Source organism: Oncorhynchus masou, chromosome 10, assembly GCF_036934945.1.
Source record: "Oncorhynchus masou masou isolate Uvic2021 chromosome 10, UVic_Omas_1.1, whole genome shotgun sequence".
NCBI lineage: Eukaryota > Metazoa > Chordata > Actinopteri > Salmoniformes > Salmonidae > Oncorhynchus > Oncorhynchus masou.
In genome coordinates this window covers 17708139-17731192 of record NC_088221.1, presented here as the reverse complement: position 1 = coordinate 17731192, position 23054 = coordinate 17708139, and the positions used below count along the sequence as shown (strand labels likewise).

At 41.7% G+C, this 23054-nt stretch overlaps 2 protein-coding genes across 5 annotated transcripts in view; one reads left to right on the top strand and one right to left on the bottom strand.

Annotated features, from left to right (window-relative positions):
- The window catches only part of LOC135547258 (transmembrane protein 50B-like), a 15355-nt gene extending 9328 nt beyond the window's left edge, over nt 1–6027 (top strand). For both annotated transcript variants that reach the window (XM_064976066.1, XM_064976065.1), the window contains exons 6-7: nt 951–1008; nt 1431–6027. In XM_064976066.1, coding sequence (XP_064832138.1) covers nt 951–1008; nt 1431–1476 — 104 coding nt within the window. In that variant the 3' untranslated portion in view covers nt 1477–6027. The remainder of the gene's footprint in view (nt 1–950; nt 1009–1430) is intronic.
- Nucleotides 6028–6161: 134 nt separating this feature from the next.
- Nucleotides 6162–11285, bottom strand: LOC135547257 (uncharacterized). Of its 3 annotated transcripts, none has more exons than XM_064976063.1 (5): nt 11201–11285; nt 9901–10052; nt 9533–9671; nt 9247–9401; nt 6162–7182 (listed from the first exon to the last, which is right to left on the bottom strand). In XM_064976063.1, the coding sequence occupies exons 2-5, from the start codon at nt 9991–9993 to the stop codon at nt 7054–7056; spliced, it is 516 nt and encodes a 171-aa protein (XP_064832135.1). In that variant the 5' UTR covers nt 9994–10052; nt 11201–11285; the 3' UTR covers nt 6162–7053. The 3 variants fall into 3 exon arrangements, with proteins under 3 accessions (XP_064832135.1, XP_064832133.1, XP_064832134.1); XM_064976061.1 differs by lacking the exon at nt 11201–11285 and adding an exon at nt 10746–11185; XM_064976062.1 differs by lacking the exon at nt 11201–11285 and adding an exon at nt 10746–11183 and having other exon boundaries at nt 9901–10297.
- Between the last annotated feature and the right edge of the window lie 11769 nt (nt 11286–23054).

Sequence of the window (23054 nt, the reverse complement as noted above, 5' to 3'; positions counted from 1 at the left end):
CTAGCAACCTTCCGGTTACTAGTCCAACGCTCTAACCACTAGGCTACCACTAGGCTACCCTGCCGCCCCTTTTACAAAGCCCCTCAAAGTCCAGCCGGAATGACCTTTCTCCCTTTTCCTGACCTGTATGTGTCCAGAGAGGTGTAATTACTGGTTGGTTGGCAACAGTGCTCCTGACTCTCTAATTGCTGGTAGCGATGAGTCTTCCCCTGTATCTGATGCACTGATACACACAACACAACCTCATCATCCTGCCACAGATAGTGAGATAGAGCTGAAACCCATTTGCCCACATTCACTCTGGATGGTTGGTTACAATCACCATGACGCTGACTCCTCTTTTACAGTCTCTCCCTTGTGCTCTGCAGTCCCCCCACTTCTTCTTCTTCTCCCTCAGTATTCCACGTTAGCAACCACCGCCATCAGCCACCATATTTCCTGACTTCATCCTTTTCAGTAATTATTTCTAGTCACAGTCTTACACCTGAACAGTACAACCCTTCATTATCTCTCCTGTTCACCCTGTTGGGACTGGCTACAGAATAGAAAAGTCTCTCTCCCTCTCTCTCTCTCATTAATTCAGATGGTAGAGGTAGTGGTATGGGAGTATAGTCTGTTTAAAGCTCATTACCTCCGTATTCCATATTGCTTTTAGTCAGGTTGGAGGAGGCTGAGATCCTCCCCTGCTCTTGATGAAATGGTTTGACTAGGAAGATATTATCTGCTGGTCTTTTGAAGAATCCAAATAATAGTTTTCGGGTAGGCCATGTGTATTTTTCAGCCTGGGGTTGAAATGGGTTTCAGTAGTTGGTCTTTATGTGCTGCCCAGCTCGCTTCTTTTTTTCCCCTAACGTTTTTTTCCCCTAACATTTTTCTAATGTTCCTGCTGTGATGCGTTTTTATACTAATGGCCTTTTTCTCTTTCCTCCCTGCCCCCTTTTTCTTTGTAGAGAAAGACGTGTATCCAGGACTGGCAGTGTTCTTTCAGAATGCTTTGATATTTTTCAGGTAAGTACGCCGAAGACGTTGATAAAAGTGTAGTTTGATGGACCTTGTCTGGTGTTACGTATCACTCTATTGTCAGACAAGATGAAACCAGGAAATGAGAGTAACTAAGTGCCCTTTCATCAGGATGCAGTTTGTTTGGGCCAGGTCAGTAATATATGCCATTTAGCAGACGTTTTATCCAAATCGACTTAGTCATGTTCACATTTTTTTATTTTTTTTACGTACGGGTGGTCCTGGGTTTTGAACCCACTTACCTGGCGTTGCAAGAGCCATGCTCTACCAACTAATCTACAGTGGACCACAAAAATGATAGTTTTGAACAATCATTCCACGATTACTGCATGTATATGATGGACAATTTGTGAAAGTACAATGTGAAAAGCTTACGTGTTTTTCTCTTTTTTTCTTCTTTTTTTTTATAGCACGCTGATCTACAAGTTTGGACGGACCGAGGATTTGTGGGCTTAGAGCTCTCTGCATAGTACATCCCTAACCCCATCTCCCCAACACACACACACACACACTCACTCACTGGGGTACTATTGTTGTTTTTTACCAGAGTCAAGGCCAACTGACTAACACTACTCAGCTCTTATCTACAATGTTCTATATATTGGCATATGTATTACCATTATACGCCTACCTATGGACATTGGAGTAATGTACTGTGTCAAACTAGCCTCTGCCGAGTATAGGCTATTTGTTTTCCTCCACTTATCATCCATAACTGGGCCCTGAAGTTCAGCCATATTCACATACTTGACATTAGATTTATACTTTTGACTAAAACAGTTTTACAGTGTCGTAACACTATGTTGATAGATGGTGGGACAATTCACACTTTGTCAAATGTAATCATGACATTTCTTTATCCACCCCGTATTCCAGAGCACCTCTGAAGTATTATTGTGTTGCCCTCAAGTGATTCACCATCTCCCAAAGATTGTTTATTTATGTAAATACATATATTGTAAGAGCTAGAGGCCTTCACCGTCCAAAAAGTTTGGACCTGGGGATTTTCTACCCGGACCGGATATGCATAAATATTTTTTTAATATAGAGACCCGTTCCGTATAGACCTGGTCAGATCCAGACCCGATCCGAGTGAGGGAAGCAGCAGAAAAGGCTACTTTATTAACTGGAGCTGATAAAGCGTGAGGGTGAGATAGGTGCCGCTCTAGCAGGGGCCGTGCCTGCTGTGTGTTCGTGGCTACTGTGAGTGAGCGAATGATGAGGTGGAGGAGCGAGAGAGACTACAGACCGCAACCAGCCAAGCCGCCTCGCGCTATAGTAGACTAATAGCTGGTATATCTAGGTTATTTATCATCAAATATGATTACGTAGTACCTGTCTTGACTGCATCAAACTGGCTAATTGAGGCTGCGTACTCTTTCTCATCCTAAGCAGTTAAACTACAACAATTCAGAATATTAAGTAGCAGCCTACCTGTTGATTCGAGGTCATTGTAGCTATCCTTCACCTTTTTAACTTTTAATTCCGTCATTTTAATTCCATCTTCCATTGATTAGATATCTCCTAACTTTTGCCACACGGAGGCTCTATGACTGTATCCTATTGCCGCATTGATGACTTATGATTGGCCAACAACAACAAGCTTCACGCGCCAATATTATGACAAGCAAGAGCAGCAGCATAAATTATACAATTTCTCATTTTCTCTCTCCTGCAGCAGTCGCGTTCGGATCGGTACGGGTCCCACCGGTCAAGTCACTTAAAATTGACACATGACCATTAGATTCGACTAAGACCCGTGATATTTAGAATTCTGGATGGTCTAGGGTACGGGTGTCTGGTATTTGGGTACAGGTGGAGACCTCTAAGAGCACATGTTATCACTGGGAACAAAGTTTTTTGATTGATCTGCTCTAAATTCTATTTTAGCAAGCTGTTATCTATCACTTTTATCACATGCACTGGATTATATCAAAGCGTTTATGGGAAGCCATATATATTTTAAGCAAAGCATTTATGGGAAATTTGTCTGCTTCAAACTACGATCAGTTCCTGTTTGTTTTAAATGGGGTAGCTGTCGTTCTGTCTCAGGATTTGTCATTTTTTAAGTCTTTTTTTTTTTTTTAAGTCCGAAGCATTTTTTTCTATTGTCGTTCCATTCAGAAAGTGACAAAAGTATCTTTATATGAACAAAGGTAACCTTGTAACGGTCGTCGTTATCTTAGCAAAGTTCCCTTCGCCCATTTAAACAATGTTTCTGTTTTCTACATATCGAGTTCCCATCCAAAATAGCACTAGTTTAGGTACAGTGAGATCCTGCATCTGAATCCAATACTATTAGGTATACTACACTACTACCCCACAGATTGTGCTATAGTGGGCCTATCCTGCATCTTAAAAATGCTTAAGTAGATAAAGAAGGGGTATGAGCATGATGTCACAATAGCAATTTGCATCAGCCAGCCCAAAGCATGCTGGGGCGTATCAGCTCCGTAATAACCATTTACGCCAATATTCAAGCCAATAGCTGAAGAAAAGGGTCAAGCATGTATGGTAGTAGACAGGTGGCTCCTTTTTCTAGTGTTGCTATCGACTACCTCATCCCTTTTGTGTGATAGCTGTTCCATTTAGCAGCCATGTGACTAAGACTGCCCTGGTTCTCACCCTCTTCACCTGTTTAAAAAAAAATACATGTCAATCTGAAGCACCAGGGCTGTGCTAGCTATGTATTTTTAGGAAGGGAACAAATTTGGAAGGCATTATTATAAGGATTTGGCGTCAGGTCAGTGTTGAGCTAGAGGTGGATGAATATGGCTGATCGAGGTCCGTAAACTGGAGCTCGGTAGCTGGAGATAATGTTTTTGTCTGGTGGTGAGTAGTTGACCAGATACGGGCTGAACAGATACGGTTCCTCCAGCTAGAGGAAGTTGATTAATAAAAAAAAAACTCAGTCCCCAATGTAGCTAAAATTAACAGAAGGAAATTTAGGTGTGAAATCCTTATGGAAATAGTATTTTTGAGTAGTATTGACAGATGCAGCGTGATTGGTTGGTTCTTGACTGCCAAGAGAAGTAAACACAGATGACTTTTGACTTATCTGAAATTTTCATGTCGTCTGCTAAGCATCCAATGCTAATGACATGAATCTGTCGATCTGGATGTGAATGAGCTACAACCAGTGAATAAGAGGTCATTATGAAGTGTTTCAATGGGTTATATATACAGTGCCTTGCGAAAGTATTCGCCCCCCTTGAACTTTGCGACCTTTTGCCACATTTCAGGCTTCAAACATAAAAGATATAACACTGTATTTTTTTGTGAAGAATCAACAACAAGTGGGACACAATCATGAAGTGGAACGACATTTATTGGATATTTCAAACTTTTTTAACAAATCAAAAACTGAAAAATTGGGCGTGCAAAATTATTCAGCCCCTTTACTTTCAGTGCAGCAAACTCTCCAGAAGTTCAGTGAGGATCTCTGAATGATCCAATGTTGACCTAAATGACTAATGATGATAAATACAATCCACCTGTGTGTAATCAAGTCTCCGTATAAATGCACCTGCAATGTGATAGTCTCAGAGGTCCGTTAAAAGCGCAGAGAGCATCATGAAGAACAAGGAACACACCAGGCAGGTCCGAGATACTGTTGTGAAGAAGTTTAAAGCCGGATTTGGATACAAAAAGATTTCCCAAGCTTTAAACATCCCAAGGAGCACTGTGCAAGCGATAATATTGAAATGGAAGGAGTATCAGACCACTGCAAATCTACCAAGACCTGGCCGTCCCTCTAAACTTTCAGCTCATACAAGGAGAAGACTGATCAGAGATGCAGCCAAGAGGCCCATGATCACTCTGGATGAACTGCAGAGATCTACAGTTGAGGTGGGAGACTCTGTCCATAGGACAACAATCAGTCAAATATTGCACAAATCTGGCCTTTATGGAAGAGTGGCAAGAAGAAAGCCATTTCTTAAAGATATCCATAAAAAGTGTCGTTTAAAGTTTGCCACAAGCCACCTGGGAGACACACCAAACATGTGGAAGAAGGTGTTCTGGTCAGATGAAACCAAAATTGAACTTTTTGGCAACAATGCAAAACGTTATGTTTGGCGTAAAAGCAACACAGCTCATCACCCTGAACACACCATACCCACTGTCAAACATGGTGGTGGCAGCATCATGTTTTGGGCCTGCTTTTCTTCAGCAGGGACAGGGATGATGGATGAAGCCAAAACAGGACCATTCTGGAAGAAAACCTGATGGAGTCTGCAAAAGACCTGAGACTGGGACGAAGATTTGCCTTCCAACAAGACAATGATCCAAAACATAAAGCAAAATCTACAATGGAATGGTTCAAAAATAAACATATCCAGGTGTTAGAATGGCCAAGTCAAAGTCCAGACCTGAATCCAATCGAGAATCTGTGGAAAGAACTGAAAACTGCTGTTCACAAATGCTCTCCATCCAACCTCACTGAGCTCGAGCTGTTTTGCAAGGAGGAATGGGAAAAATCGATGTGCAAAACTGATAGAGACATACCCCAAGCGACTTACAGCTGTAATCGCAGCAAAAGGTGGCGCTACAAAGTATTAACTTAAGGGGGCTGAATAATTTTGCACGCCCAATTTTTCAGTTTTTGATTTGTTAAAAAAAGTTTGAAATATCCAATAAATGTCGTTCTACTTCATGATTGTGTCCCACTTGTTGTTGATTCTTCACAAAAAAATAGTTTTATATCTTTGTTTGAAGATTCTTCACAAAAAAATAGTTTTATATCTTTGTTTGAAGCCTGAAATGTGGCAAAAGGTCGCAAAGTTCAAGGGGGCCGAATACTTTCGCAAGGCACTGTATATGCTATTATACCCCCCAAAAATAACCACTTTCAAGTTGTGAAAGGGGAAGTGTTACAGGGTACTGATTCATCAAGCGTTTTGTAGTAGTTCTGTCCTTGATCATTGGCTTCCTCTGTTCAAATTTAACGACAGACGTGGAGTAAATGGTCACATAATCTGCTTCAATAAAAAAAAAAAACATTTTAAATGTAAAGTTTGGATGTTTCATGCTATGTTTAATTGCCTCTTGGAAGAGTATGTATGTTGATGAATGTGGTTGCGTTATTCTAGTCTACATTTGCTTGTTCATGCTTGAAAACAGGAAGAGAAATTGAGGCAACATATCAAAATGGCTGTGTTTTATTTATTTAAACCCCGTATCAAATCATTTGTGGGTCAAAGCCCTGGCACTTTCACATCAATGTAGAATATTCATTCAAAAACAAAGTCAATGTAACACACACTTTTCCAATTTCACCTTGACTTGAACAGTTTTTAGCATAAAGTAATACAACAAAGTTAATACATTCAATCAATATAATGCTAGAGGTACATTTTCATATAAAGTGCAAGCATAGATAAGTCTCAATAACTTGTCCTATGTCTGTTTTCACATTTTAATACAGCCCTTCAGCCAACTTTTGACCATGTATACCTCAAACTGTAATTTCATTGATTAGTAAATTACAATATGTGCCTTAACCTTGCTACTAGTACTTGTCTAATATGTTCAGTAAAAAAAACTGAAGAAATAGTGTGATATACACAGTTGAACATAGTAATCCCATTATTAAACAGCCCAAATGTTACATGAAAGTCCTGGCCCAAGGACGCATGTCAAATGACTTTTTAATAAAGTGGTTCTGTCTTAAGCTGGATGACCTGATGACACGATATTATCAAAACAAATCATTACCGGGTAGGTCTAATTAGCGAGCCATATGCACCTGTCTCTGTCCTCTGCAGCAGAGCATACTAACATGCCTAGAGAAGTTCCCAGATTCTTGTAAAATAGTTATCTTTTGATCAAACGCAATGTTTGTAGCTGATGCAAGCAATGGCTTCAAAGTGTAAACAGTCATAGGCCTACTACAGTTCATCTACTGACGTTATCAAGTTCAACTTAAAATCCCAGTGAGTGTGAAAGGCTCATGTCTTGTCTGAAGTCACAGGATCAATGGATCACGGGTAATGATCTAAAGGGCCAGAGGATGACTCCAGTTCAGTAGGTGAATTAGTCCTGTTCTCTGTCAGACTGGTCCTCTTCACAGCAGGCGATGGAGATGAGATCGTGGCTTCCTTCACAGTCCCTGGTTGTTCTTGTGATGGACAGGGCCTGCTGGGGGAAGTCCCCTGATAGGTACTGGAAAATGAACCAATCATGAAAGTTGTTAGCGTTTAGCCCAGGAGATGTAAGCTACTTTAAAGACTCGATCATGGACACTCACTGACAGTTGTGGCTGCTTCGTGTGATGTATTGTTGCCTCTACCTTCTTACCCTTTGTGCTGTTCTCTGTGCCCAATAATAATTGTACCATGTTTTGTGCTGCTACGATGTTGTGTTGCTACCATACTGTGTTCTCATGTGTTGCTGCCATGCTATGTTGGCTTAGGTCTCTCATGTAGTGTTGTAGTGTCTCTCTTGTCGTGATGTGTGTTTTGTCATATTTTTTAAATTCCAGTCCCCATCCCCGCAGAAGGCCTTTGCCTTCTGGCAGGCCGTCTTTGTAAATAAGAATTTGTTCTTAACTGACTTGCCTAGTTAAATAGAAAAAAAATACTTGTACATCAAGGTGCCTCACACTACAGAAACAGGAGACAGGCTCCTGCCCTATGGGACATTCTGGCTCGGACAAGGTAATATATTTTATGTAAGCAGGGGAGTTCCATTTAATAGGTGTCTCAGACTAAATAATAGGTGTTAGAGGGGAATGAAAGAATATTGAGATATATAAACTCAAACTTCACAGCTCTTCATTGTAAACACTGTCTCCCATGCTTTTTCAATGAACCATAAACAATGTACATGCACCTGTGGAACGGTCGTTAAGACACTAACAGCTTACAGACAGTAGGCAATTAAGGTCACAGTTATGAAAACTTAGGACACTAAAGAAGCCTTTCTACTGACTGACAAAACACCAAAAGAAAGATGCCCAGGGTCCCTGCTCATCTGCGTGAACGTGCCTTAGGCATGCTGCAAGGAGGCATGAGGACTGCAGATATGTCCAGGGCAATAAATTGCAATGTCTGTACTGTGAGACGCCTAAGACAGCGCTACAGGGAGACAGGACAGACAGCTGATCGTCCTCGCAGTGGCAGACCACGTGTAACAACACCTGCACAGGATCGGTACATCCGAACATCACACCTGCGGGACAGGTACAGGATGGCAACAAAAACTGCCCGAGTTACACCAGGAACGCACAATCCCTCCATCAGTGCTGACTGTCCGCAATAAGCTCAGAGAGGCTGGACTGAGGGCTTGTAGGCCTGTTGTAAGGCAGGTCCTCACCAGACAACACCGGCAACAACGTTGCCTATGGGCACAAATCCATCGTTACTGGACCAGTCAGGACTGGCAAAAAAGTGCTCTACACTGACGAGTCGTGATTTTGTCTCACCAGGGGTGATGGTCGGATTCGCGTTTATCGTCTAAGGAATAACCGTTACACCGAGGCCTGCACTGGAGCGGGATCAATTAGGAGGTGGTGGGTCCGTCATGGTCTGGGGCGGTGTGGCACAGCATCATTGGACTGAGCTTGTTGTCATTGCAGGCAATCTCAATGCTGTGCGTTACAGGGAAGACATCCTCCTCCCTCATGTGGTGCCCTTCCTGCAGGATCATCCTGACATGAACCTCCAACATGACAATGCCACCAGCCATACTGCTCGTTCTGTGCGGGATTTCCTGCAAGACAGGAATGTCAGTGTTCTGCCATGGCCAGCGAAGAGCCCGGATCTCAATCCCATTGAGCACGTCTGAGACCTGTTGGATCAGAGGGTGAGGGCTAGGGCAATTCCCCCCAGAAATGTCCGGGAACTTGCAGGTACTTTGGAAGAGTGGGGTAACATCTCACAGCAAGAACAGGCAAATCTGGTGCAGTCCATGAGGAGGAGATGCACTGCAGTACTTAATGCAGCTGGTGGCCACACCAGATACTGACTGTTAGTTTTGATTTTGACCCATTTGTTCAGGGACAAATTATTCAATTTCTATTAGTCACATGTCTGTGGAAATTGTTCAGTTTATGTCTCAGTTGTTGAATCTTATTTTGTTCATACAAATATTTACACGTTAAGTTTGCTGAAATTAAACGCAGTTGACAGTGAGAGGACATTTCTTTTTTTGCTGAGTTTACATATACCCTGATGACCAGATCCTGTTATCACATGAAACATTTTGTTTCACAGGACATAGACATACCTCACGATAGTGGTCTGGTAGCTGTAGTGGGGGTTGAAGGATCTGTTTAATTTTCTCATGGTGCCTGTAGATGAACGCAAGGCCCACTACCAAGAATCCCAACAGGATGGTAAGGGTCACACTGATAGCCACAATCCTAATATGCCTTGTCCTTTCTGTACAGGAAGATAAAGAAAGAGCAAGAGAGAAAGGTGGCATGATTAGTTACTAGGTGAAGTGTTAACAGAGGATAAGATTATGGTAACGGCAAGTCAATTCGTACAAAGAAAAACTGGTTGAGCCTCACCTGACTCTGGGATGGATACACACTGTAGGGGGCTAGAGGTTCCAAAGGGGTTGTGGTAACAGACATAGCGGACCTGTACACAGTACCTCCCCCCAATCTCCAGACCTCGGAGGGTCTCGGGGGATTTGGAGACATACTCCTGGTAAAACAAGAGTAGAGAAAGGCACATCAACTCATCTCTGACCACACATATCACCTTACAGCAGTGGTTGTCACCAAACCTAGTCCTACAGAGATGCAGGGTGAGCAGGCTTTTTGTTCCAGCACTAAAATACCAAATATCCTGCCAAATAATTGCCAAGACCTTGGATGAATTAGGTGTTTCGGTGCTGTGTTGGATAAAAGGCCTGGCTACCCATGCCACTCACTTCGAGCTTCTCCCCCTCTCTACCGTAGTTGACCACATAATGACAATGGTCCCCATGTTCCTCCCAAAGACAGTTTTTCCCAATGTTGACCATCAGGAATCCTGCGTGGGGTTTGATCTGGACTACAGGGCTGCAGGAATCAGCTGGGTGGGCTAGAGAGAGAGGGGTGGTGAAAACACGAGTTTAAATACAGTTGGTCAAGCTTTCTAACCAAACCACACTTCTTCCAGTGTGCTGGCCTTCTGATGTAGCAGAGAATGCCTTGGACATGAAATAAAGCAGGTCAGCTCCAATTGTATCAAGTTTATCAGGAGTGAAGTGAACTGATCCGTTCCCATGGCTACAGGCTCAGATGGCTCCAGAGGTGCTGTTCCCTTCCCGGAACCCAGACACGCACCTACCAAGAAACCCAACAGGATGGTAACGGATCAGTTGTTTGATAGACCCAACAGGATATTGTTTGATATACCCACAGGCCTATGTTCATCAGTGCCTGTGTCAGTGTCTCTGGTCACATGATCAGGAAAAGTGGCATAATGTTCTGTGATATGTTCTGACCTGTAATTCACCATCCTTGCTAAAATGTGCCTTTAACACAATAAAAATGATCCCATCTCCCCAAAACAGTGTTGCAGTGTTGGTATTGTCAGCTACGTGAAGTCTAATACATCCAGGAATGTCTATTGGCATTTATAGCTAATAAAATAACATTTTCATGATTGTATGATAGATAAGGAAGTCATGGCCCGCTTACTAGCTACTCACAAACATGAATAAGAGTAGCCTAGCCTTCAAATCGAAAATAAAGAGTGAGGAATAATCCAAGGGAGAAAAAAGTGTTTTACCTTGTTTGATGACTTGACAGAGTGCCCAAAACGTCAAAACACATTTCAGACACATTTTACTCGATCAGTGAGCTGTATATGCGACGGCAACATAACCTTATACATCACTACATTGTGACTAGCATTATAGCGAAACCTACGTGCAATTGAGAAAAACTATGTTCACGTCACTTCAACACAGCTACGACCGGGAAGCGGTGTTGCCAAGTCCAGGGAAATTCTAGGGCTTGGCCAATAACCCCGGAAAACCCACCCACAAAGCCTGAAAAATCCCCCCTAAAATAGTTTGGCAGCATTGGGAGTTTCCAGGTTCATCCATGAAACCCTTTTCCTTAATTAACGTTGTCGAGCTAATTAAGGATTGTCTACGCCATTTTTAAAGAAGTACAATTCGGTTTTCCATCGAAATAATATATAAGTTTAAGAATATTTCGAAAGAGAAAAGATAAATCGACCTTATTAAACTCTCCAGATCATTTTCCATCAATGGATATCGATGTAACTTGTTTTGACTGCTATGACTGCTATACCACACCCTATGAGGTGTGGTATATGGCCAATACACCACGGCCAAGGGCTGTTCTTTCAACATGTACCACAAACCCCTGTGGAGCCTTATTGCTATAACTGGTTAACAATGTAATTAGAATAGTAAAAAGTGATTCCCATGGTACACAGTCCGCTATTCAACCATTTATTTTTACTGTTCTAATTACGTTGGTAACCAGTTTATAATAGCAATAACGCATAATATATGTTGCTGTGATATATAGGGCTGTGTCTAGGCACTCCGCGATGCGTCGTGCGTAAGAACAGCCCTTGGCTGTATATTGGCCATATACCACAACCCCTCGTGACTTATTGCTTATTAAATTAATAAAAAATGGTGCATCTGCATAACTATAGATAAATCCAACGGGAGAGTTTGAGTGATACAAGTTGGACAGAGGATCTCAAAAAACGAACGGCTATTTTCTGGCAGTTGTGCCTTCAATATGTGCCAGATTTTAAGACTACAAACCATAATAAATTGCCTATTTTCGAGATTGACTTGTTATTTCAATAGGCATAGGCTACTGACTAAAATTGCAAATAAACTTTGCCAAGGTTTGCTGAGCTAGATGCAGGTAGCCTGTAGCCCCTGAAGGCCAACATCTAATTTAATGGATAAGTCCAATATTAAACTGACATTTAAATGTGGAGAAGGATACATTCGCGATAGAGCTGTGATCGTGATCACAATCGATAACTTCCCATTTAATTAACTAAACATGGCCATTAACAATTGCATAATAACACAAGGCTACAACAACAAAAAATGAGTTATAGGCAAGTTATTAAATTCGTTTTCCAGCTCCATGTAGGCTACACAAGTGGCACAAATTAATTTGCAATGATTCCAGTGATATCATTAATTCGGAATATCTATTGTACTGTATCAAATGGTAGGCTACAGTAGCCTACAATGGCATATAAATTAATAGCCCACTTGATGGCCAACAGCTGCAAATGTGGCCTATCATTCTCCACATTTCATGTAATTTGCATTGTGAACTTTTTCCCATAACAGAGGCACGCGAGGGAGTTCCATAACTTCCATAGCGCCCCAGAACCTAAAACGAGACCCTAGAACTGAGCATGAGTAAAACCCTTCGCTTGATACGGTATCCATAAGAAAGGTAGACGTTTACTTCAAACCACCCCTGAGCGAATTTATCTAAAGAGATCGAGTGCGCCCAAAGCCATTTTCCAATGCCTTGTCTCAGTTATATCAGTTCAGCACGCTAAATATGTTTTATGGAAAAAGGGTGTCTCGACCAATCTAAATAGCCGACCTACAACTGGTAAAACGTTGTCACGCTGTACGCGCTACGTGATCTGGCTCCTTGACTCAGCTGCCTCTGTTGCAGCACTCTCAACCAGTGCTCTCAACGCACACACCTCTCTGGCCCTCCCCAACATTCATTCACTCATCCAGTCACTCAGTAACAACCTGCTCACTGCCTAAAAGTCGGCAGCAGATCAGTTAAATATATATATACACTACTGTTCAAAAGTTTGGGGACACTTAGAAATGTCCTTGTTTTCCATGAAAACATACATGAATAGGAAATTTAGTCAAGACGTTGACAAGGCTATAAATAATGATTTTGAATTGGAATAATAATTGTGTCCTTCAAACGTTGTTTTCGTCAAAGAATCCTCAATTTGCAGCAATTACAACCTTGCAGACTTTAGGCATCCTAGTTGTCAAATTCCTAGTTGGGGCGGCAGTGTAGCCTAGTGGTTAGAGCATTGGACTAGTAACCGAAAGGTTGCAAGTTCAAATCCCCGAGCTGACAAGGTACAAAATCTGTCGTTCTGCCCCTGAACAGGCAGTTAACCCACTGTTCCTAGGCCGTCATTGAAAATAAGAATTTGTTCTTAACTGACTTGCCTAGTAAAATAAAGGTTAAATTAAAAATTTGTTGAGGTAATCTGAAGAGATTTCACCCCATGCTTCTTGAAGCACCTCCCACAAATTGGATTGGCTTGATGGGCACTTCTTACATACCATAAGGTCAAGCTGCTCCCACAACAGCTCAATAGGCTTGAGATCCGGTGACTGTGCTGGCTACTCCATTATAGACAGAATCCCAGCTGACTGTTTCTTCCCAAATAGGTATTGCATAGTTTGTAGCTGTGCTTTGGGTCATTGTCATGTTGTAGGAGGAAATTGGCTCCAATTAAGTGCTGTTCACAGAGTATGGCATGGCGTTGCAAAATTGAGTGATAGCCTTCCTTCTTCAAGGTCCCCTTTTCCCTGTACAAATCTCCCACTTTACCACCACCAAAGCACCCCAGACCATCGCATTGTCTCCACCATGCTTGACAGATGGTGTCAAGCACTCCTCCAGCATATTTTCATTTTTTTTCTGCGTATCACAAATGTTCTTCTTTGTGATCTGAACACTTCAAATTTAGATTAGTCTGTCCATAACACCTTTTTTTCCCAATCTTCCTCTGTCCAGTGACTGTATTCTTTTGCCCATCTTAATCTTTTATTTTTATTGGCCAGTCTGAGATATGGCGTTTTCTTTGCAACTGTGTCTAGAAGGCCAGTCGCCTCTTCACTGTTAACGTTGAGACTGGTGTTTTGCGGGTACTATTTAATGAAGCTGCCAGATGAGGACTTGTGAGGCATCTGTTTCTCAAGCTAGACACTCTAATGTACTTAGTTGTGCAACGTGGCCTCCCACTCCTCTTTCTATTCTGGTTAGGGACTGTTTGCACTGTTCTGTGGATTGAGTGGTACACAGCATTGTATGAGATCTTCAGTTTCTTGGCAATATCTCGCATGGAATAGCCTTCATTTCTCAGAACAAGAATAGACTGACGAGTTTCAGAAGAAAGTTATTTGTTTCTGGCCATTTTGAGCCTGTAATCGATCCCACAAATGCTGATGCTCCAGATACTCAACTACTCTAAAGAAGGCCAGTTTCCTTGCTTCTTTAAGCAGGACTACAGTTTTCAGCTGTGCTAACATAATTGCAAAAGGGTTTTCTAATGATCAATTAGACTTTTCAAATGATACATTTGGATTATCTAACACAACGTGCCATTAGAACACAGGATTGATGGGTATTCGTTTGACTAGTGCAATTTATCACTTTCGCTGTAAACGCAACTACGAAAAATTTATAGCAGCAGGCTAGGATAATTAACGTAGCCGTTTAGGAGACTGGTTAGGAAAAGAGAGGGTTAGGGTTAGGGCAAATGCTCTCCTAACTTATGGAAAGGTACTTTGTTTAGAGCAAGATTTCAATGCAAACGGAAGTGTCTGAAAGTGGGCGTGTCAACAGAAGTAGGAGGCTCAACATCCATAGGCGGTACACCAGCGCTCTGTAATTGGTTAGCAGGTTTTGATTGAACGTGTTGTTTTTAGTTTCTTAACACGTTTTTATTGGGCAGTTACCGACCATGTGAGACAAGACTTGGAGAGCTAAAAGGCACTATGTTCTTGATAGAGAATCATACTGTGTCATTTGAATATTAAATTGAATATTAACAAATATTAACAAAACACAGAATGAACAACTCACTTATAGCCTAATTATTAAAATAAAATTAATTTTGACATCAGTTATTAGTCTTTTACCAGTTTTTCATTTATTACAAATAATAATAATAATAATTACTGTTGTATAATTGGGCAGCAAACAACCTACCGGGTTTTCATTTACCAATACATCTATCTTTGATTATTATAGCATCTATTTTATATTATCATAGCATCTATTTGACGATCATCAGATGATGACAATAAACTTGTGTTTGGCTCAATATAATATAATTTAATCGGTATTCTCATGAAAACGAATGGCACAAGTAATGATAGATGGACTCTCAAAATCACTCATAAATGTTTAGCCTGGTTAGATGGTTTCCAACGTGAAAGGCATTCAAACTTGTCATGTAGGACAATAATGAAAGACAGAATGAAATTATGAAAGAGGGCATTTTAATATGAGATATTCATCTAACAAGGTACAGCCCAAACAGAATGGCATTTGGAGTGTACATGAGGAGGTACTGTAGATGTTGACTTGGAGGGGTGTCATGATGTTATGTCAGTGTTATCATCCTGACTAAACCAGTTGGACATTACAAGCATCTATGCCTAATCTGAATCCTAAAGGAACCCACCACTCTTCACAGACCTCTTTTTGTACACTTGACATTTCTGCCAATACAATGTACAAATTCTAGCTTGGCATGGCATCATGACAATAATGAAAGCCAGAAAGAAATCATGAAAGAGGCCTTCTGTGCGATGTTTCTTACATTACCATGCGTGATCAAAACATGTTTTCTCATGGGTCTCTCTTGTCCCGATGTGGCAGACATAAAGTGAGAAAAATGTTTTGAACATCGAATCACTGTATCGAATCGCAATACATATCGTATCGGTACCTAAATATTGTGATATGTTATTGTGAGGTCCCTGGTGATTCTTAGAATAATGTCTTGACTCCCCCCCCCCCTTTTTTGGTTTGTCAAACTTTATTCCCACGTACACATTTTGAGAAGCAACTGCTGTAAAAGATGGGCGTCATTGTTGTTGTGTGTGAGGCACATAGCCGAAATATTAAAATAAAGGTCATTTTGACATTAGTTAAGTCTACCAGTTTTTCATTACTCATTATTGTTGTATAATTGGGCAGCAAACACCCTACCATTTTTTCATTTACCAATAAATCTATGTTTGATTATTATAACTCATGGCACCTATTTGACGATCATCAGATGATGACAAGAAACTTGTGTTTGGCTCAATATAATTACTCTTGTAGAATTGGGCAGCAAACCAGCTTAGAATGGATAGTAATTTAAGGAATGACAAGGGTTAACAATAAAATCTACCACTAATAGGACTCCCACCAGAAAACAACAACAGACGATGGCAAATAAACTTAATGACTTTTACATTACTTCTCTGGATAGCCACCTTTAAAAAAAATGTTTTTCACCTAAATTACATACCCAAATCTAACTGCCTGTAGCTCAGGCCCTGAACCAAGGATATGCATATTCTTGGTACCATTTGAAAGGAAACACTTTGAAGTTTGTGGAAATGTGAATTGAATGTAGGAGAATATAACACAATAGATCTGGTATAAGAAAATACAAAGAAAATAACCACCGTTTTTTTTCTACCACCAAAAATAGAAAATAAAAATATAGGACAAAATAAACATCATGACAAGAGAGACACCACAACACTACATAAAGATAGACCTAAGACAACAACATAGCATGGCAGCAACACATGACAACAACATGGTAGCAACATAACATGGCAGCAGCACAAAACATTGTACAAACATTATTGGGCACAGACAACAGCACAAAGGGCAAGAAGGTAGAGACAACAATGCATCACATAAAGCAGCCACAACTGTCAGTAAGAGTGTATATGATTGAGTCTTTGAATGAAGAGCTGGAGATAAAACTGTCCAGTTTGAGTGTTTTTTGCAGCTTGTTCCTGTCGCTAGCTGCAGCGAACTGAAAAGAGGAGCGACCCAGGGATGTGTGTGCTTTTTGGGACCTTTAACAGAATGTGACTGGCAGAAAGGGTGTTGTATGTAGAGGATGAGGGCTGCAGTAGGTATCTCAGATAGGGGGGATTGAGGTCTAAGAGGGTTTTATAAATAAACATCAACAGTGGGTCTTGCGACGGATATACAGAGATGACCAGTTTACAGAGGAGTATAGAATGCAGTGATGTGTCCTATAAGGAGCATTGGTGGCAAATCTGATGGCCGAATAGTGAAGAACATCTAGCCGTTCGAGAGCAACCTTACCTGCCGGTCCATAAATGACGTCTCCGTAATCTAGCAGGGGAAGGATGGTCATCTGAATCAGGGTTAGTTTGGCAGCTGGGGTGAAAGAGGAGCGATTACGATAGAGGAAACCAAATCTAGATTTAACTTTAGCCTGCAGCTTTGATATGTGCTGAGAGAAGGACAGTGTACCGTCTAGCCACACTCCCAAGTACTTGTATGAGGTGACTACCTCAAGCACTAAACCCTCAGGAGGTAGTAATCACACCGGAGAGGAGAGGGGCATTCTTCTTACCAAACCACATGACCTTTGTTTTGGAAGTGTTCAGAACCAGCCCATACAATTGCAATCATCAGAAAACTATCAGAAGTCAAGCAATATCAATCAAAAAATGGGGCGCCCCTGACCCACTAGTTGGTCAGAAAGTTCAAATCTTCGTTTCATATCGGGGTGTAGCTGTACTGTACAGACAATGACACAATAACGCAAGATCACAATTCCAGCATGGCCGACAACCACAACTCCCTTGCCCGCTATAGGAAGTTAAATGGTAATTCATAAATAATAAGTGAGCATTGCATTTGCAGCTCCTAAATTAATAAAAACATTTAAAGGGTAGTTTTAAACGTGATCTCTGAACGAGCTCCGGCAACTCGTGGCCCAGCTGGCTTTTCTGACACTGACACAGCTTTACTGACATTGCTCGGCTGCGGTTGCGTTGCAAGCCTGTGGGCGAATTGCAGATCTTCACGGGGGTGTTCCAGTTGATCTTCATTGTTTCATAATTTCTGGGTGTATTACAATGGATAGATAACATATCAGATTAAAATAATTGATTCAGATTATTTAAAGATTTATTGGCATCTACTTGTATTCAACTTGTCATCCAGTTAGTTTGGTGCACTAGGGTCTGAACAAAATCCTATACTCCCATTTTATTTTAAGAACAAATTCTTATTTTCAATGATGGCCTAGGAACAGTGGGTTAACTGCCTGTTCAGGGGCAGAACGACAGATTTGTACCTTGTCAGCTTGGGGATTTGAACTTGCAACCTTCCGGTCACTAGTACAACGCTCTAACCACTAGGCTACCCTGTCGCCCCAGAATCCTGTACTGGATTTCTCCAGACTTCTAAAACAAGATTTGGAAGGATGGCCACGCAAGGCTAGTGTTGAACATATCACCTAGCCACATACTGGTGGGGTTCCTGCCTGATTACGTTGAAGACGTTGCATTGCACCAAGCAATGGTTGTGCGCCACGTCATCGACTGTCGGGCATTACATTCCTATATCATATGATGTGGTTAGCTGATAAGTTAAACACCTATCCAAGCTTTGTGAGATCTGGTAGCTGTCTGCAATGTAGTCAGGCAGGAATGGCACCCATGTGATATAGTGGAGCGGTGGAGCAATCTAATGCCCGACTGCCAATGGCGTGGCATGCACATGACGTGCTATGCAACTATTGGTTGATACAATGCATTATCTGCAATTTGGTCAGGGCCTGGAACATGATCCTCAACTAGTTGAATCAGATATGTTAGGTTACGGTTGGACTGAATACCAACAGGATGGTAGATCTCCAGGAAGAGAGTTAGGTAGATCTGTTGACACCTATGTAAGTACAAGGTTGTGTTTATTGGTGCGGACCACAGCAGAATTTCCTTTTTCAATGTAAAACTAAAAACAAGCATTTCTTATAGGACAAGTTCAGGTAGTCCCTTGCAGTTTCAGTCCATTTTCATTCTGTTTGGTGCCTATTGAATACGACCCTGTACTGCCTCCAACCAAGTCCCAGGCTTCTGTGGGCTAACTGCCCCACAACGGCTCATTTTGCACTTCTATAGTTTCAGTTTTGTTTTTGTGAAGAGAGCAGTCTCACTAATTGGTCGTTGACCGATGGCCGACCCAGATTATACTTTATGAATTCAGAAAGACTGCCACTGCTCACAGGAAAGATCAAAAGCAATGATGTACTGGTCGTGGTCTCCCATTTCATCTGTGTGTAGTGTCTTTAGATTGGTCTGTTACGCTGGTCGCAGCAAGACTCTTTACTGCCACACAATCAGAGTTGGTGGCAATTGCTTTTGGTACAGCATGATAGAAAAAAACTCTCACAAGGGTTGAGTTTGAACTTATTAGTAGACAAGTAGAACATTTTAGGGCACAGTGTGAATTGCATTGACTCTTATAGAACAATATAGAACAGTAAAAATACATTAAAAAACTGACATTATACAGCTGTGCCAGGAAAATAACCGCTCCCTCAATGTCAACAAAACAAAAGAGCTGATAGTGGACTTCAGGAGACAGTAGAGGGAGCACGCCTCTATCCACATCGACGAGACCGCAGTGGAGATGGTGAAAAGCTTCAAGTTCCTCTGCGTACACATCACTGACAATCTAAAATGGTCCACCCTCATAGACAGTGTGGTGAAGAAGGCGCAACAGCGCCTCTTCAACCTCAGGAGGCTGAAGAAATTTGTCTTGGCCCCTAAGACCCTCACAAACTTTTGCAGATGCACAATTGAGAGCATCCTGTCGGGCTGTATCAGCGCCTGGTACGGCAGCTGCACTGCCCACAACCGCAGGGCTCTCCAGAGGGTGGTGCGGTCTGCCAAACGCATCACCGGGAACACACTGCCTGCCCTCCAGGCCACCTTCAGCACCCGGTGTCACAGGAAGGCCAAAAAGATCATCAAGAACATCAACCACCAGAGCCACGGCCTGTTCACTCCGCTATCATCCAGAAGGCGAGGTCAGTACAGGTGCATCAAAACTGGGACCTAGAGACTGGAAAACAGCTTCTATCTCAAGGCCATCAGACTTTTAAATAGCCATCACTACCCAGTACCCTGAACTGAGTGACTTTCACTAGTCGACTACTACCCGGTTACTCAACCTTGCACCTTCGAGGCTGCTGCCTTATGTACATATCATGGAATCACTGGTCACTTTAATGTTTACATACTGTTTTACTCATTTCATATGTATACACTGTATTCTAGTCAATGCCACTCCGACAATGCGCATCCTAATATTTATAGATTTCTTAATTCCATTATTTTGCTTCTAGATGTGTGTGTATTGTTAGCTGCTATAGCACTCTTGTGAAGCAAACAAACATTTCGCTACACTTGCAATAACATCTGCTAAATATGTGTATGCAACCAATACAAATTTATTTGAATATATCATAGAATCATGTAGACGTTACATGTATCTCTACCAGTATAGAGTTCTCATTTACAACTGCAACCTGGTCAAGATAAAGCAAAGCAGTGCGACACAAACAACAACAGAGTTAAACATGGAATAAACAAGCGTACAGTCAATAACACAATAGAAAAAAAAGTCTATATACAATGTGTGCAAATGGCATGAGGAGGTAAGGCAATAAATAGGCCATAGTAGCAAAGTCATTACAATTTAGCAAATTAACACTGGAGTGACAGATGTGCAGATGATGATGTGCAAAGTCTGATAGCATAATGTAGGACATAGTGGGAATGGCTTTGTCCCAGCAGCTAAAACTGAGAAGATGTCAACTGTCAGTGCTCTCTGAGTGTAACGGCTGTTGGAAGGAAATGACCTCTATGGCCAGGGCGTGACGCTGAGTGGAGGGAGGTCGTGAAAGGGGTGCGATGGATCACTCATGTCTTTGAGGAGTAAAATGATGGCTTCCTATCTACATGGCATTAAAGTCACCATCCATGACCAAACAACGTGAGGGTAGAGCTGGGGAGCAGAATAACTCGCTAGCTCACTAGTAAGTCCGAGCAATAATCAGTGGAGTAGGTTCTTAGTGTGTTAATGGCTAAAGGCACAAAGCTTATACTGTAACATGCCTTATTGCATCCTGGATGTGAATAATGTGAAGTCAGTATCATGTACTATGGGGTTTACCTTGCGTGTCATCTAGTATTATGCCTTAGTGATTTCTTAGCTGATTATGGCCCACTTCTCATATGAAGTCTGTGGTAAGTATACTGATCCACATATGACACTGGAGTAGGATATGTCTTAACAAGTGTCCTTCTGTTCTTAGGACAAAGAAGATTGTACATTTTTCCTGATCAAAGAGAGGTTTTGAAAGCCTTATTTGACCAGGGAATGACCAGGAGACGGTCGCCTCTGCTGGCTGAGGCAGCCACCTGAACTGGACTGTCAGAGAGTGTGGTGGAGGTGAGGGTCATTCATGTTCTGTTTTATTTTCTGTGAACATAAGAAATGGTTCTGTGTTTTTGTAATATCTATCTGGGTTCTGGGCAAAACATTTGGTTTAGGACTACTTCCTGTGGCCTTACTGATGATTCCCCTTTTATATAAGACATTAATTGAAAGCATCCTAACCTGCTTCCTTGGGTGGTATGGTTCGGCAGGGTCAAGTCTCAAAGCATCCCATCACTCTACAAATGAAGAACCATCCATAAATCCAAACAATTTTACTAAGACACACCCACTGTATGACCAGTACTAACGGCTGCTGTCAGGTCGAAGGTTCAAAGCCCCACTCTGTAGAACAAACAGGGCACACAAGTCATTCATATCAACCAGCATCAGGTTCCTAAATCCAGGATGACTAAACCGTAACCCACCACTTACAGTATACTTTCCGTGATAGTTATGTTGTATTTAAGTGAAGTGTTAAATGTCCTGTGATGTGTTACGTGTGCCATTATTCCCCAAACAAATGCCGCTATGGAACAAGGAAGTATTCCTTCATCCATTGTTGTCGGGCTATTGGATTCAATATAGATCATTCGTTGTATAGAAGGGCTCCTTTTTCAATCATCTACAAGATAAAAATCTGAGTTGGTGGAGCAATATTTTTGTCTAACCTTTTAATAAAGTATTACGTACAATTACAATGTGATGCAGTATTCTTTACTATTGTGTTGTCTTCCTAATGTTTCCTCTCGAATTGGTTAGGGAATGAAAGAAGAAAATTGGCCCAGGGTCAAGCTGTCCCTCATAAAACGAAGCTCTACAAACGTAATGTGTCAGCTTGCAAACTGTTTATGAGAGACCACCATAAAGCAAAAAGTTTGTGCAGGTTTGGCACTTTTTTGGTATTTTTACCCCCTTTTTCAATCTTGTCTCATCGCTACAACTCCCCAACGGGCTCGGGAGGTGAATGTCAAGTCATGCATCCTCCAAAACATAATAATAATAATAATAATATGACCCGCCAAGCAGCGCTTTTTAACACCCGCCTGCTTAACCCGTAAGCCAGCTGCACCAATGTGTCGGAGGAAACACCCTTCAACTGACGACCGAGGTCAACCTGCAAAAGCCCGGCCTACCACAAGGAGTAAAGCCCCCCCCCCGGCTAAACCCTCCCCTAACCCGGACGACACTGGGCCAATTGTGCGCCGCCCTATGGCCCTCCAGATCACAGCCGGTTGTGATACAGCCTGGGACCGAACCTAGGTCTGTAGTGACACCTCAAGCAGTGCGGCGCCACCCGGGAGGTCAGGTTTGGCTTTAATTACCAGTGTGTCAGTGTGTCTTTGATGTAGGTTAATTATTATATTTAGATGAATTATGAATTAGATGAATTATCAAAGGGTTTCCCTTCAGAACTTTTGGGGTGTAACAACAAATTCTAAAGTCTACTGTCTCCATCTGACACATTTTTTACATTGTTTCAACAAGTAAATGTTATGTTGTTGTAATGCCCTGATAGAATAGATAGATAAAACAATGTCACTGTTATTGTAATGTTTTCTGTTGTATGTCAGGAGTTATGGAAGGTACACAGCGCAAATGGCAGGCATTACCACCTGACACAAAACCCCATTACAGTGAGGAGGCAGGCAAACTACTGGCAGGAGATCAGGAGTTGAAAGAGAACCTGAAGGCATTAGTCTAAGTTTACTGAAGAAGGTTGAAATCAACGGTGGCAATATATAGGGTCACAATAGTAAGTCATGACATTTTGAAACTTTTACCTCAAAAAAATAATGGATTTGGATTTGAT